The sequence below is a fragment of the Brachypodium distachyon genome, chromosome 1, assembly GCF_000005505.3.
Source record: "Brachypodium distachyon strain Bd21 chromosome 1, Brachypodium_distachyon_v3.0, whole genome shotgun sequence".
In the NCBI taxonomy this organism is placed as follows: domain Eukaryota; kingdom Viridiplantae; phylum Streptophyta; class Magnoliopsida; order Poales; family Poaceae; genus Brachypodium; species Brachypodium distachyon.
The window spans coordinates 22234324-22249598 of record NC_016131.3 but is presented as its reverse complement, the minus strand read 5'-3'; the positions used below and the strand labels follow the sequence as shown (position 1 = coordinate 22249598).

At 44.2% G+C, this 15275-nt stretch overlaps 3 protein-coding genes across 4 annotated transcripts; 1 reads left to right on the top strand and 2 right to left on the bottom strand.

Annotated features, from left to right (window-relative positions):
• Positions 1–724: 724 nt before the first annotated feature.
• Positions 725–3676, top strand: LOC100824950 (pentatricopeptide repeat-containing protein At5g50280, chloroplastic). The gene is made up of 2 exons (XM_003560141.4): positions 725–1661; positions 2210–3676. The coding sequence occupies exons 1-2, from the start codon at positions 769–771 to the stop codon at positions 3528–3530; spliced, it is 2214 nt and encodes a 737-aa protein (XP_003560189.1). The 5' UTR covers positions 725–768; the 3' UTR covers positions 3531–3676.
• Positions 3677–6647: 2971 nt separating this feature from the next.
• Positions 6648–8668, bottom strand: LOC100824645 (monooxygenase 2). Of its 2 annotated transcripts, none has more exons than XM_010239849.3 (2): positions 8183–8322; positions 6648–8112 (listed from the first exon to the last, which is right to left on the bottom strand). In XM_010239849.3, exon 2 carries the CDS (start codon positions 8093–8095, stop codon positions 7079–7081), a length of 1017 nt encoding a protein of 338 aa, XP_010238151.1. In that variant the 5' UTR covers positions 8096–8112; positions 8183–8322; the 3' UTR covers positions 6648–7078. The 2 variants fall into 2 exon arrangements, with proteins under 2 accessions (XP_010238151.1, XP_003560188.1); XM_003560140.4 differs by having other exon boundaries at positions 6685–8096; positions 8183–8668.
• Positions 8669–9140: 472 nt separating this feature from the next.
• Positions 9141–11175, bottom strand: NDPK1 (nucleoside diphosphate kinase). Its single transcript, NM_001289016.1, has 4 exons — positions 11125–11175; positions 10943–10991; positions 9499–9730; positions 9141–9258 (listed from the first exon to the last, which is right to left on the bottom strand). The coding sequence occupies exons 1-4, from the start codon at positions 11173–11175 to the stop codon at positions 9141–9143; spliced, it is 450 nt and encodes a 149-aa protein (NP_001275945.1).
• Positions 11176–15275: the final 4100 nt, after the last annotated feature.

Below are 15275 nucleotides of genomic sequence, written 5' to 3'. Positions count from 1 at the left end.
GGACAGGCTGAACACACGAAACATTTTGAAGCGCAGACATTTCTTCATTACTTCGGCCTGGTCCTGTGTGCTGTGCCATTCACCTCCAGAAGATCTTCATCATTTATTTTTCTCTTGCCCTTTTAGTAAGCAATGTTGGAATGAGCTTGGAATCCATTGGCACCTGAATCAGCCTCTGACAGATAGGCTTTTGACTGCCAATTTGGCTTGGCGCAAGGGGCTCTTTTGGGAGGTATTTATCCCTGCTACTTGGGGGCTCTGGAAAATGAGGAATGTTCAGATTTTTGAAAACATTACTCCTGCAGTAGCTGCTTGGAAGATCTGTTTGAAAGCGGAGATTCTTCTGCTGGCACATCGCTCCACTAAGGAGAAGTTCACCACTAAGCTTACTCTTCTTATCCAGGAGCTTAGTATCTAACCCAGAGGGCCTGTCCTCTGGCTTCTTCTTTTTTTCACTAACAATGTAACCTATACAGTTTTTTACTAACCCTTTAATACAAAGTGCAGCAGGAACTTCTCCCGCTGTTTTCCCCGTCAAAAAAAAAAAATCGAATTAGAACTGTTCGTGGATTTCACTCTTTCCACTCCGTAACAAGCGTCGGGATTTAGTACAAGGATCGTTGGGAGTATTTAAAAAACCATGAATGAATTAATAAAAAAATGGGTGGCAAATTGTTTTATCAATCACGCTGACATCGGACGGCAGGGGACGTGGGACACAATGAACACCGGTGAGAGCCGTCGTCTCGTCACCACCCGTCGCCAGAGATGGCGTTGGCAGCTCAACTGCTGCTCTCTTCTTCCTCCTCCGCCTCCCCGAAAATCCCAATCCTTCGACTCCAGCGCTGCGCCTTCAAATCCTCCTCCTTCCGCAAATGCTTCCTCCATCCCCATCGTTCCCAGTCCCAGACCCCGCGGCGGCGGAACCAACCAGTCGCCCTCCCCGACCGACCACGTTTTTCGCGCCAGCAAGGGGAAAGAGGCGACGACGAGCATGGCGTGCAGGAGGACATGTGGGGCCTATCTGCCAGCTCCTCCGGAGCCCACTTCGTCGGCGCCCTGGATGACGAAGAGGGCGGCGACGGATGTGGTCCACTCGATTGCGACGCCGTGGAGGAGGGGGAGCAGGTCCAAGGATGCGAGCTGGGCGGGTGTGACCCAGCTATCAGCCTCCTCCCAACCCAGGCCCAGGAACAGCATCGCCTAGAGGATGAGGATGAGGAAGAGGAAGACGGTGGGGACTGCGGGTGGTGGGATCCGACCTTCTTCTTGCGAGCCCAGGAAGAGGTAAGCACCACCACTACAGCAATGGAAGACATTCTCGCCTTTGCGAGGAGTCCAGTGGCGGCCGACAGCCCTGGGTTCGTGGAGTTCTTGGCTGGTTACAGCCGCAGAGTCCTCGGCGAGGACGAATGCGTGGAATTGATGAAGAGGATGGGTGAAGAGGGGCTGCCGTTGCGGTGCCTCGACTTGTTCAGGTGGATGCGGGTGCTGGAGGAGCAGCCGACTCCGCAGGCATGGTTGGTTGCTCTTGTGGTGCTTGGGCGGGCACGGATGGCCGATGAGGTCTTGGAGATCCTGGGACGTTTGCCGCATGAGAGGCAATTCCGGGAGGCCGTTCTATACAATGCTGCAATGTCCGGTGTTGCTTACTGTGGAAGGTGAGAATGGTGTGACAGCGTGATCTTATTAATTTCACGCATGCAATTACTTTCGCAAAACGAATTATGACTGCTAGTTATTTATACACTTATATGCTGTAAAATGTATAGTTGTAGGTTTACAGTTTACTTATTGTTTTTCAGTAGCTTTTGATAGTCACTTGTAGGTATTTCCATGAACCTTTTCATACAAGAAGGATTAGGTAACAGATGGCGTTAGTAATTAATCAACCGAGGATACAAGTGAATTTGATTTCGTTCACTTTGTAAGTACCTAAATGGTATGTATGAACATAAGCATGATCTTGAGATCCGAGGGAACGAAACATTGGAGAAACATATTGGTCGCAGATTATACTGCATAAACATTGTTCATTCTCATGTTTTGCATTGATGCAAGTGTTTTTAGTTTGTCCCCTTTAAGATTGCAGTACACAATTACCGTCCTTACTAGACAGGAACATCAGTCAAAATACCAATGTGCTACTTCTGTGCATTTTGGTAGCTATATAATGATTCACTGTGACGTACATTTCTACTTGCTTCAGATATGATGATGCCTGGACAATATTTGAGTTTATGGAGAAGAATAGTGTCCAACCTGACCACATTACATCTTCAATCATGTTAAATGTAATGAAGAAGCAGAAGGTATCTGCCAAGGCTGCATGGGAGTTCTTCCAACGGATGAACAGAAAAGGTGTCAAGTGGAGCTTGGACGTCTCTGCTTCTCTAATTAAGATGTTTTGTGATGAGGGGCTGAAAAAAGAAGCTCTCATCATCCAGTCAGAAATGGAGAGGAGAGGAATCCCATCAAACACGAGCATATATAACGAAATAGTGAATGCATATTGCAAATGCAGTCAAATTGAAGAAGCTGAGGGGCTCTTTGTTGAGATGAAAGAGAAAGGCTTAAAACCAACAATTGTTACCTATAATATCCTTATGGATGCTTATAGCAGAAGATTGCAGCCAGAAGTTGTTGAGTCATTACTTCTTGAAATGCACGATTTAGGACTACAGCCAAATGCTAGGTCATACAACTGCCTCATAAGTGCCTATGGGCGGCAGAAGAAAATGAGTGAAAAGGCTGAAGATGCTTTCCTGAGGATGAAGGCAGATGGCATTAAGCCAACATCTTCTTCGTACACTTCACTGCTTTGTGCCTATGCAGTTAATGGACAGTATGAAAAAGCTCACATCACATATGTGGACATGAAAAAAGAAAGACTTAAACCTTCCTTAGAAACATATACAGCTTTGCTTGACATATTTAGGAGGGCTGGTGACACAGATAAGTTAATGGAGACATGGAGATCAATGATAAATGAAAAGGTCGGAGGCACTAGAGTCACATTTCACATGGTACTTGATGGTTTGGCGAAATATGGGTTGTATGTTCAGGCAAGAGATGTAATATACGAGTTTGGAAATATTGGTTTACCGCCCACAACTATGACTTACAACATTTTGATGAACACATATGCAAAGGGTGGGCAGCATTACAAATTGCCCCAACTCCTGAAAGAGATGTCTGCTCTGGAACTGAAACCAGACTCCGTTACATATTCTACAATGATATATGCATATGCTCGTGTCCGAGACTTTTCGAAAGCATTCTATTACCACAAGCAGATGGTTCGAAGCGGGCAAGTGCCTGATGCTAAGTCATACAAAAAGTTATTGAATACCTTGGATGTGAAATCTGCAAGAAAAAACATAAAGGATAAGAGTGCCATTGTAGGAGTTATAAAAGGAAAATCTGGCTTCAAACATAGGAAGGAAAAGAAGGACGAATTTTGGAAGGACAGTAAAAAGCGGTCTATGATGACCCAAGTTAATGGGTATCAGAGAAAAAGATTTTTGTAATATTTTCATAAGTAAAAATTCCACTGTGTTCAAGATACTCATCCCTTATGTGATATCATGGCCTCGACGCTTTAATTCTCTTGAAATGTTCAGGTCAGAAACTACTTATTCAGTTTGACTGTCTGATTGATCTTGGTGATCTGAAATTCTGAATACACTTCAAGTTCTTACTTTTAAAATTGCTTGGCCTTGAAGACCTTTCAGGTAATTGAACTCCATCTGTTAGTTACTTTTAAAATTGCTTGGCATTGAGTGCTTATAATGAGAAGCAAGACTTTTAAATTGTCATTTTTTACTTTTTGATGTAATCTGATACAGTTCAAAAGATGCCATTTGGTTCTTATGAACTGATGGATGTTTTTATGGAATTAAAGGGGAAATTCCCAGTTCCATTCTGTTAAAACTGAAAACAAAAACATTCCAGCATTTCAAGCATATATCCAGAGCGTTGAAGTAGCCATGAACTGATGAATTGATGAATTTCATCTATGTGAATAGTTAAGGTTATCATTACAGGAAAATTAAGATACAGCGTCAGTTTATTGACTCAACTTCAATTTTCTGATAGGGGGCTCAGCAGTTTGACACTTGCTGGAACAAAGAACAAGTGTTAAATCATAATGCTTTACACCCTTTACATTGCACCTTTTTTTTTTCCTGAAGTAGCTGTATTGATCATAGGAATAGCCAATAACCAGTTGGCCAGACCAATTGAGATGTTCCTGAATTAAGACCAGAATTTCAAAAATTATCTACTGTAATAAAATCTGATATTTTCATTTATCCTTTAGTTTGTAATTGGATATTGATCGCAGCTAGATTTTTTTGGCACCTGGCACTAGTCTTTGGCAATGCTTGTCATATTCGTTCAGTGCAGTTGTCCTTGCTCCTATGAGTTTATAACCTGTGAAACATGGCCAACTTGATATCTCACTCAGTGTATTCCTCTAGGAGTATATTTCAATATGTTTTTGTTTTTATATTTTAAGACTGCGCTTGACTATTTTTGGACCAGAGAGTATTAAAACTAGAATGCAATTGCAAGTGTATGCTTGAGGTATGCATTGTACTACTTGTGTATGGTTTTGGTTGCTGCCAGAGAGCACTTTTGTTAGATGCTTCTCGCTTTGCAGCATAGTCAAGTAGCAGGCTGCACTGCTGCAAGATAAATATGTTTACAGAGTTCTATTTTTCAGCAAGGGAAGAAGGTCCAGCTCTGACTTTTTATTAGATATGGAATTCATTTCTATTGCCATTTGAGACAAATATACATAACTGGATTGTGGTGTGCAATTTTTAATGATCTGCTGCAAGTTCCTTTTTTGTTTATAGGCCTTATAGCTAGTGGTAATCACCCCATATCTTTTGTTCATGCACCAAATGAACTTCAATTTGAAATGTACATTTTTTTAGAACTTCTGCTCACATTGCTTCTGAAACAGATGTTGTACCAAGGACAGTGTTTTTTTTTGTACCAAGGACAGTTAGTATTACCACTAAGCAAACTATAAATGATTCTGCTAATTTTACATTAAAAAAGGCAGCAGACTTAGGAGCTTATTTTTCTCTGCTCACTATTTTTTTTTCATTGAGGCTGAATGGCTGATGCATATGTATGGTTTGATAGCTCAATGTGTAATTGTGTATCTTTTGAGTTTTGAAGTAAGATAGAAGGAGAATTTTTTTTTTCATTTGGGAGTCCTCCAGTCTTTGTTTTCCCAATCCCAGATCTATCTTAGTGCTGGGTTGCATGTCTTTGTTTTAATAAGCTAATCCTTTGTTTTACTCTGCAGTCTGCCATGATATATGAACAACAGGACAGTCAGGGCTAGCACTTCATTGATAGGTCTTCAGAAGGAATAGTCCTTCTGAAGATTCGTAAAGGTTTCTATCATTCTGCAGTTCTATTTTCCTGCCATAGTGACTGTCTAGTGTAATGATATTATGAGAATAATGTCTATGTCCTATTTCATTCTGCAGTTCTATTTTCCTGCCATAGAACTAATTCTCTCCCAGCAACGGTTATATCTAGTGGATTGTTCTGTGGCATACTAAGTTACTTACATTCAGAATGATTTTTGTGTACAATAGATTTTGCTGAAATTCACAACTATATCTGCACTTGTATGTGCGTTAGTAGTAAAACATCTATGCTTGATTAGTTGGTTTGATCTGTTCTGCACCCCTAGTTCAGAGCTATGTGCCATGGCTGGGCTAGAGCCCACACCGTGTGCATGAGGGCGAACCTCGCTTATCCCTTGCGCTCAAGCCCCAATTCTCGTCCGATCTCTTCACTGGACCTGAGCACACAATAATCAGTAGTCACTTCTCTGATGTCATTTTATTGAAGACAGCCCCCCTCTCTCTTTTTTAAGTTGCCTCTTACTTCGGCTAACGAAATTCTGGTTTGTCATGGTATCTCAAAACTACTGTGGGGGCAAGATTAAGAATGTACCTGTTTATATTTAGAAAAAGAGGTAATAACACCGGTCATACTACAACATGTTTCGCACGAGCAATTTTGACAACCTGAAAACTCAAAACTGGGCCAGGTGGTACATCAACTTTGGTTGCGGATTGATTTTTGGCAAGATAGGCTCCGGAGCCACCATGTGTCACTGCCAGCGTGGCAAGTCATGCGCCATGGCCTCTGTTGCTTCGATTTCGTGGCCGCTGTCATGTTTGAGGTGCAAGAGAGAAGGGAAGAGGAAGAGACGATCGGGAGGATAGATAAGAGGAGAGGATACGAGGGGGTACGAAAGGAAATTAGAATATTGAGGAAAAGGGGGGCTTTTTGGCATGTTTCCCTCACAAAGGTCACCTGGGGACAAAAACTGAAGATGTCTTTCGATCAGAGGACTAAAACGCAAAAAAAACCATGCCGCCTCAGCGTCCAGCTTGGCAGCCGCGTGTCACTGTCCTGACTAAAATCACCTGATTAACAAGTTAATGTACCACCTGACACCACTTTTCTAGATGTTTTATGAAACTGCTCATGCCGTTCAAGTTCTTGTACTACTGGTGTTATTATCTCTTGCAGAACTTGTTCCGTTAAAAAAAACATAGAGAATACTCTAACGGTATGTGATGTGTCATATTTAATTTACACACGTTTCATGGAGTACGTAGGAGCTAGAACAATATTCAAATGTAGGAGCTAGAACAAATCCAGTCTTGCTCTGCTATTGTACCTTTGTAATACACACGTTGCTCACGCCGTTCAAGTTCTTGTACTTTATTATCTGTCTGTCGCAGAACTTGTCCCGTTAAAAAAACGGAAACCTAGAGAATACTCCATGAAAAAATTATAAAATTATACTAGCACCGTTTCATTAAAGTGAGATAATTTTTCTGATATAGCCATCCCGCTTTCCCCGGACGGGTTTTTTCCTTTGGATCTTCTCCCTTTCCCCGGACGGGTTTTTCCTGTGGATGTTCAAAACAGAACTTTCTCTCTCGTATTCTTAATTTCTGTTTCGAACAGAAAAAACCTGGGTGCACGTACGATGAGAATCCTTTGCACAACCTTGAGCCCATCCATGGACGGATCAATTCATTGGCGCCGGCTCGAGCAGGCCGCCGCAGTCGAAGTTGGTGTGCTCGAGGAACGGGCCCAGCCTGACGAGCCTGGGAATCACCACGCCGTCCCTCGCCGCGCACACCGCCGGGTTGCCCCACTGCACCAGCTTCCCGACGAGCCCCGCCCGCGCCGTCAGCGGGAACACCCGGCCCCACCTCTCCCTCTCGTACCCTCGCATCGCCTCTCCTACCACCGCGCCGCCGGCGAGCACCGCGGGCGCGAGGCGGCGCGCGAGCACGACGGCGTCCTCCAGCGCGCAGCACGCGCCCTGGCCGAGGTTGGGCGTCATGGGGTGCCACGCGTCGCCGGCCAGCACCACGCCGCCCCTGGAGGCCCGAGGCGCGACCCCGGGCCACAGCCAGCGGTCCACGAGGGGCGTCTTCACCACGGCGTCGTCCGCCGTGCCGCGCATCACGGCCACCAGGTCCTCCGGCCAGCCGCGCACCAGCTCCAGGGCCTCCCTCTTCAGCGCCGCCCCCGCCGCCGTCTTCGTCTTCTTCCCCAGACCCGGTGGCGGCGTGGAGCTATTGAAGCAGATGAACCAGTAGACCTTTGTGGCCGAGACGGGAACGAACCCGGCCCGGAGTCCCCGGCCGTAGATGTAGTTCACCTTGGGCTCGAACGGCTGCCCCTGGGCCCCAATCCCGCCATAGTCCGCGAGGCCCCGGAACGCCATGTGGCCCACATAGCGGGGCTCGGAGAAGCCCATCCACCTGGCGAGCGGCGAGTTGACGCCGTCGCAGCCCACGACGACCTTGGCGAGGAGCCGCCGGCCGTCCTCGAGCTCCAGAACCGTGCCCTCGGCGCCTTGCCCGGCGACGGACTTCAGCTTGGACGAGTAGGAGATGGCGTCTGCGGGCAGCTTCGAGGCCAGAGTCTCCAGGAGCGCTCGCCTCTCCACCGCCCGCACTTCCTGCCCCGGAGCTTCTTCCTCGAAGGAGAACTCCCGGAGGTCTCGCCCGCCCGCCGCCGACCGCATCCTCATCCTGCAATTATAATCAGCTGGAAGCTCGCGGTTTATTAACGGAGGAAGATGCCTGGGGAGCAGAATTTGGAAGGTATGATATAATACCCCTGGATGCGGAGGTACTTGGCGCGGAGGTCGTCGGCGACGCCGATGGCGTCGAGCACGCGCCACCCGTTCTTGAAGAGCGTCAGCGAGGTGCCCCCCGCGCGCAGGGACGGGCCTTGCTCCAGCACGGTGGCGCGCACGCCGAGCCTCTGCAGGGAGAGCGCTGTGGCGAGACCCGCGATGCCCGCGCCCACGATCACCACGTCCTCCGCCCGCCGCGATGACGACGACGACGCGGAGGCGGCGACCTCAACGGTACCGCGGCGGCGGCGGGGATGCGAGTGATGCGAGCAGAGTTGAAGGGGCGCGGTGCTTGTGGCCAGCGGCGCCATGGCGATGGCAGGCACTTCTTGGGCAGACGGACCGGTGTACTAGAATGGGGATCGGAGCGAGCCGCTGGCGCCATATGCTGCGGCGAGCGCGTGGTGGTTTGGGCAATTTGGAGCCGCATGTCTGTGGAGAAGATTTAGAGAGCAGGCACAGGACACGTCCACACAACGCTTTGCTGCCAAAAACCTTGGGAGTCCTGCTATAATTTCAGAACCTTCTGAGTGCGGAATTCTGACTACGACTGGAGTATTCAACTGCAGCACCTCCTATTCTTTTAAATCAAAGGAACAACAAAGACTCCGGATAAACTGAAAGTTACACAAAACTTTCATGCTTGGCTGGCTTTTGATGTAAGGAACCAAACATCCTTGCTTGCTTTATTTCTAGACCACCTTACATGCAAGTCAGGTTTTGCGATAATTAGAACTCTGTCGTAGACAAAACCAGGGAGAAACTCAAAAGCCAAACAAATAGGTTCAGGCGGCACATTCAACTGCGATGCATCATCATCACACAGCACGATTATTAAGTAATTATTGACTTGACAGCGGCTCTGCCCGCTGACAGCTCTGGGACAAGTCAAATTCTGAAAGAAACCAGCCATCATCAAGGGCATGTCCGTTGAAGCTCAAACCTCGTAGATCCAAGGGTGGAGGTTGCTCTTCCACTCCGAGGGACCATCAGGGAACCAGAGACCGATTTCCTTCTTCCCGTTCTCCACAGAATCACTTCCATGAATGACATTCCTACACAGCACGCAATGAGTTTAGTATAGGAAGCAGGGAAGCCATGATTTCTTTTATGTGGCTAATCCTCTGTCACAGTGCATGTTTGATAGGGGTAAACTGCAGAAAGCCATAACCCACACATTTTTGTTCAGATTTTCAGTTTTAACACAAAACTATACCCGTCTCTAAAAAGAATAAGATTGATCAGGAGCGTTGATTAAACAAAAAAAAAACAATGACCAAGAAAGATTTTTTCACCTGCTAACTTCCACGGCATAGTCACCACGGATGGTGCCAGGAGCTGCCTCCCAAGGCCTGGTGGCGCCAATAATCCTGCGGCCAGTCAGCACAACATCCTTCCCCTCCCACACCATTGCAACAACAGGGCCGGAAATGATGTACTCCACCAACTTAGCAAAGAAGGGCTGGGCGGAGAGGTCGGCGTAGTGCTTCTGCGCGAAGGACCTCTCCACATTCATAAACTTCATCCCTGCATCATCGCTCCAAACAATTAGTAAGCACCCACACACCTGAACCAATGATATCTGTATCCTGACAATATGACGTTGTTCTGTTTAGGTTTCCTATAATTCTCATCCAAATGGGTCGTTGCGGATGTTCCAAACTGAACCGTTTGTTTCCAACAAAAATGACAAGCTGACAAGATTTAAAAATAAAAAGAATATCACTACATTTAGGGACGAAAAATCTGACATTTTCAGTTCTAAAATCTGACCAGTGTGGTGATCTTATTTCAATCCAAGTCAACATGTCATTTGTGGATAAAAATAAAAAACATGGTCCACACTGCAATTTTGTGGAATACAAAACTATCGTCACATTCTAATGTGTGGCAAATATGTCTTTTAACTTGCTAGATAGGCACATGTTATGGTGTTGATTCAAAGCCAATATTTTTTCACTTGACACCAAGGTTTTGGCTACCGAATAGAAAATTTACCAGGGCCACCGGTTTTGTGATTACCATAGTTACCGAAAAATACCTTTCATTGACCGCCCAAGAATGTTCAAGCGGATCTGAATTCAGTTTTTTTTCTACATACAAGATAATTTATCCACATAGTAAGCGTCTAAATTCAGAAATTCCAAAGGAATTTGATACTTGTTGCCTCAGCAAGTTCATTTACTGTGGGCCCCGGTAAATGTGGTATCCGGGTGGTAACCAAAATTATGCTCGGTAACGAAAATCCTGCTTGACTTAGAAACCAAAAGGAATATTTAATGCATTGCAAAAGCTTCCTTTTGGGAAGGTGTAAAAGAACGAGTTGAAATCTGCTCAATTGAAAAGCCAAATTGTTACGAGGAATGCACGTGTAGGAAAAGATAAGAGTTCTATTTTGGAACTAATAGGCATCCTGTTTTATTATTATTATTTAGTAATGTTTTGTCCAACTAATTCATGCAAGATTAAACTGCGCAGCACATCAGCAAATTAAATTTCATGTTACCACAGTCACAAAATAAATAAATCATATTACTAGGACCATCAGGGTGTCCCAGATCAAATGAAACCATCATCAGCACATACCAAAAGGATTTGATTTTCAGTTAAATCAACAGTCCACAAGCAGATCTAAGTTGAAAAATCCATTTGTCTTACCCAATCAAGGAACATAAATGACCTAGGGAAATGGTCCCCTACTACGATCAAACTGAGAAAGGGAAGAAGAACACCCCTTACCCTTCAAGTAGAATCCTTTCTTCTCAAATCGGCTGATGATATCTCCAATCTGAAGAGAAGAAAATTGTCCAAGAAAACATCCATTAAAAAGGTTTCCAAAACCTAGGAAAACAACCCAAACCGAAACCTTACAGGCAGAAACCGATCTTAAGATACCGATTCTCCTGTGTGGGTGAAATTACCAGGCCTCTCTGGACGCCGTCGGGCTTGATCATGATAAAAGTCTGCTCCATGGCGACGCGAGCTGGGGAAGAGACTCCCGAAGAAGGCGGGGGCGATCGATGATGCGATCAGGGAGGAGAGGAGCTGGGGCTGTGAAAGATAGAGAGACGGAGTCCCCTGTCTTATATGGGAGGGTGATTAGTTACGTCCCAGAAATATTCGTTCCATAAATGGAGCACTATTCTTTTGAAGAGGAAAAAGCCTAGCTTTCGTTTTTCCTGCTGAACACTTATGCCTCAATCGCACATTTTTCTCTCTAATAAAAAATAACCATATAGTCTTAAGTTGTAAAATGAGTAAATTTTAAGGAACCAAATTTTTGAGACATATGTAACAAGGAATCACATTATTCACTAATTATATCAAGAAACCACAACTCTTGAGTCATTTTTTTTCAAGTAGTCCAAATCTCACAGTTTAGAGCATTTGCGGGATTTCCGACAGGTGGGTCTCATCTATCAGGGGCCACATAGCTAGCTATAATGTCTAGTCAACCGCCCGACCTGACCTGTAAACCCTGTCCAATCCCTGTACCCATCCTCATCCTCCTCTTCTCGGAGACGAACACACGATATTCGACGAGGACTTAGCCGTCGGAGAAGGAGAGCGATGCGGTAGCCGAAAGAGCCGTGGTAGGCGTGCTCCTATTTGACATCGAAATACTATAACCGCCGCCTCCGCGCCTGGACGGAGCCCCTGCCGCTGCCGCCACGCCTGGATGGAGATACCGCCACTACTATGTAACGCCTAACAATCCATGTAAGGCATGCAATAGGGTATGGCATACAACCAATAGATGGGGGAGGCCGAGTCGCCGAGATGACATATCTGCTGCAGCCGTGGATTATCCGGTGCCTGCCCCTGAAAGAAAGAAAGAAGTGAGGTTTATATGCATACCTTGTTAACTTATATTGTGTCTTCGACTTTGCATGTTGTAATATGTGGAAGAAATTTTGGTATAATTTTACAACTCGGCAGATCATGATGCATACTTTTTCACACAAGTCTATTTTGGAAACTTCAAACTGGCATCTCGTGCACTTTTGTAATGAGAAAACAATACATTTATGGGGCTGCTGAGAACTAGCTTGATGTTGTAAGTTAATGTGTTTTTACAAACCATGTGAACTTACTATTTAATATCACTATCAGTGGCATCCTACAATGGGGTGATATCAACCCTTGGAGAATATAAATAAAATTTGTGCTGCGTTGAATGATAGATTAGGAAGAAGAGAAAATTATCTTCTCTTAGCTTAATCACCGCACGTTTTTTTTTCATTTCCATTGGCAAACATGTTTTGTTTTTGAAAATGAAGCTAGGAGGTAACATACTGTAAAATATGCAACTGTTTCCTTTCCTACCACTGTGCATGCGCTCATTCATGTCAAACTAACTCTCAAGGTCAAGGTATGCCCGTGGTTAATGCATGCTAAGAAAATTTACAATGAGTAGTTTGCATTCGCTTGCCTGATCCTATTATTGGTGTGGAATTAATGAACTTAGTTGTAAATTGGAATCTTGCTGATCTATGTCTCAATTTACATTATCTAAACCTATTTAGACTGTGGATGGCTATTTGATGCGATTTTGTGCCAGCTATTAATGCCCATCCTTTATTGTGATGGAGCAGGCAAACAAAAAAATTGTGCATTTATGTGATATGAAAAAGAATAAAATTATTAATGTCTTGCTGAGGTGGAGGAGAGAAAAGAATCTTTTCATTTCTTAGATTACAGATTATCATTTATTCTATAAGCAAAGAAATCTTTTGTAATTTAATGGTGTTCGATTTGTGTATCTGCTGAGTTAGATGGGAGAAAAGCAAGAAAATATTTTCCTTTATTAGATCAGAGATTATTCCTTAACATATTTGTACAGGAATTTTGGGACTTCTTGGTGTTGGATTTCCATATCTGCTGTGTTGGATGAGAGAGAAAAGGAAGAGAACATTCTCTTCTATTAGATAAGAGATTATATCTTAATATATTAGAATTATCTCTATATAAACACTTCAGAAAGGAACATACTTGGATCGGCTTATTCACAAAAGGAGCAATTGTGGACGAAATAACAAGCTTACTGATCATAATGGCACACAGCCTTGTCAACATGAGGGTACTTTGCATCGTTGCATTGATCCTCATGTCTATCACATTTTCGTCTTGTGATGCGGCGCACAATTTATCAGGTACGTATATTTCATCATGCCTTGGGAAAGGAGCGATCGATGTGGGGAGATGTTTGGTGGACCACAATCCACTTGAGTCATGCAATAGGGCATGAGATGCAGCAAATAGATGGTGAAGCTGAGATCACATATTTGGTACAACCGCGGATTTTCCAGTGCTCGCCCATGAAAGAAAGGAGGAAGTGAGGTCTATATGCATACCCTATTAAATTATATTAGTTTTCAAAAATATATTAAATTATATTATGTCTTCAACTATTGCAGGTTGTAATATGTGGAAAAACTTTTGGTATAATTTCACAACTCAGCAGATCATGATGCATATTTTTTCACACAAGTCTATGTTGGAAACTCAAACTGGCGTATTATGACATGCACTTATATAATGAGAAAACAAAACATATCATACATCATTCTCATATTTTCCCACAGGGTTTTAAAGGAGTTTTAGCAGCATATCATACATTATTCTCCTCATATTTTTGCCACAAGGTTTTTAGAAGAATATTTATTTAAGATGATCCGAGGACAAGCATAAATTAGGAGAAGTGTTGGAATTATAATTAAACATGTTAATTATCCAGGAATCCATGCTTAAGGACACATCCCTTCCTCTCTCTAATACTAGATGGACAAGCGCGTTTCACTGCGCCGCTGCCTGCTAGGAGTGAACCACGTGGGTTCAGCAAATCTAGGTCAACTAAGTGAAGAAAAATGTAAACAGAGATGTGCAAACATCACATAGTTTTAGCACTGAATTGAAGCCAAGTCACAACAATTTCTGGGCAGAGCCATATTTTGAGAGAGAGCAAAAGCACAATTTATTCTATAAACTGACAACTCAAGACAAATCAAGTAGATTCCTCATGGGCCAGTAAAGAAGACAAAATAAATTACATTGACATCATTGTTGAATCAATCATTTCGGTAAAAAGATACCATTAGGTTTCTTTTCCTAGCTCGAATCTTCTATGGAGTATTATGTTTGACGCATAGAGTAACCACATATCTCCTTGACAATATTAACCAATGGTGGTGACTATTATGTCAGAGCATGCAGAAAGAAGCTCACAAGCTGTGGCCTTTCTTATTGCTGTCTTCTCTTAATGATAATTATGGATAACACAGTGGATGCTCAACTATTGCAGCCATTGGGCTCTTTTCCTTTGGTTCTGAAGTTAGATACTGCAACATGAATGGTAGGCAAGGAAATGCGCTTAGGGGTGTTCATAAACCAGCTACTGTTCTGGTATTCGTTCCCTTTTCTTTTAACTGACCAGCCACCACAATTGAAAACTGCCAGTTTTAACAGGTTTATGCCAACCTGCTCCCTGCGTTTCATCTAAAGTTATCATCCTTGTTGATCCTCCAACCATCATCAGTACAACGATCACATAAAAAACGCAGCTCAAAAAAGTACACCCAATGCCTGACACTACTACCTTCTGATGCGTGGAACATTAACAGAAAGACCACAATGAATCAAAACGAATACTGTGCAACACATATACGCTAAAGATATAATCCTCATATCACCTGAATACTCCTCAATATTTCTCCAGTACACTAAAGCTACAAGTGCAACTATACCCCAGAACTCTGCCATGCCTCCATTGCACTATCGACGAACAAAAGGAACCAAAACAGACAGTTTGTACCAGAACCTTTGCTAGAACTCCAAATCTCCAATATTCAACCTAACTACGAATCTCCACGCATATATACCTCCGCTAACAACCAATCAAACCCCCAAGATAACCACACTCACCAATCGCAGCGCGGCCACCGAGGAAGGCCGCCTCAGAACTCGGAGCAGCGCGGTGGTTGCCATCCCTAGAGGGAGAGCAGAAGCGCACCACATGGAAGAGGTTAGACTCTCGGGTCCTCCTCGAGCGGCGGCGGATCGCCGGAGGTAAAGG

Coding starts and splice junctions, on each gene's coding strand:
- LOC100824950 (XM_003560141.4), top strand. CDS start 769: ATGGCGTTGGCAGCTCAACTGCTGCTCTCTTCTTCCTCCTCCGCCTCC. Junction 1,662..2,209: donor GGTGTTGCTTACTGTGGAAG/GTGAGAATGGTG, acceptor TACTTGCTTCAG/ATATGATGATGCCTGGACAA.
- LOC100824645 (XM_003560140.4), bottom strand. CDS start 8,514: ATGGCGCCGCTGGCCACAAGCACCGCGCCCCTTCAACTCTGCTCGCAT. Junction 8,097..8,182: donor AAGTACCTCCGCATCCAGGG/GTATTATATCAT, acceptor TTATAATTGCAG/GATGAGGATGCGGTCGGCGG.
- NDPK1 (NM_001289016.1), bottom strand. CDS start 11,175: ATGGAGCAGACTTTTATCATGATCAAGCCCGACGGCGTCCAGAGAGGC. Junction 10,992..11,124: donor ACGGCGTCCAGAGAGGCCTG/GTAATTTCACCC, acceptor TCTTCTCTTCAG/ATTGGAGATATCATCAGCCG. Junction 9,259..9,498: donor TATGCCGTGGAAGTTAGCAG/GTGAAAAAATCT, acceptor CGTGCTGTGTAG/GAATGTCATTCATGGAAGTG.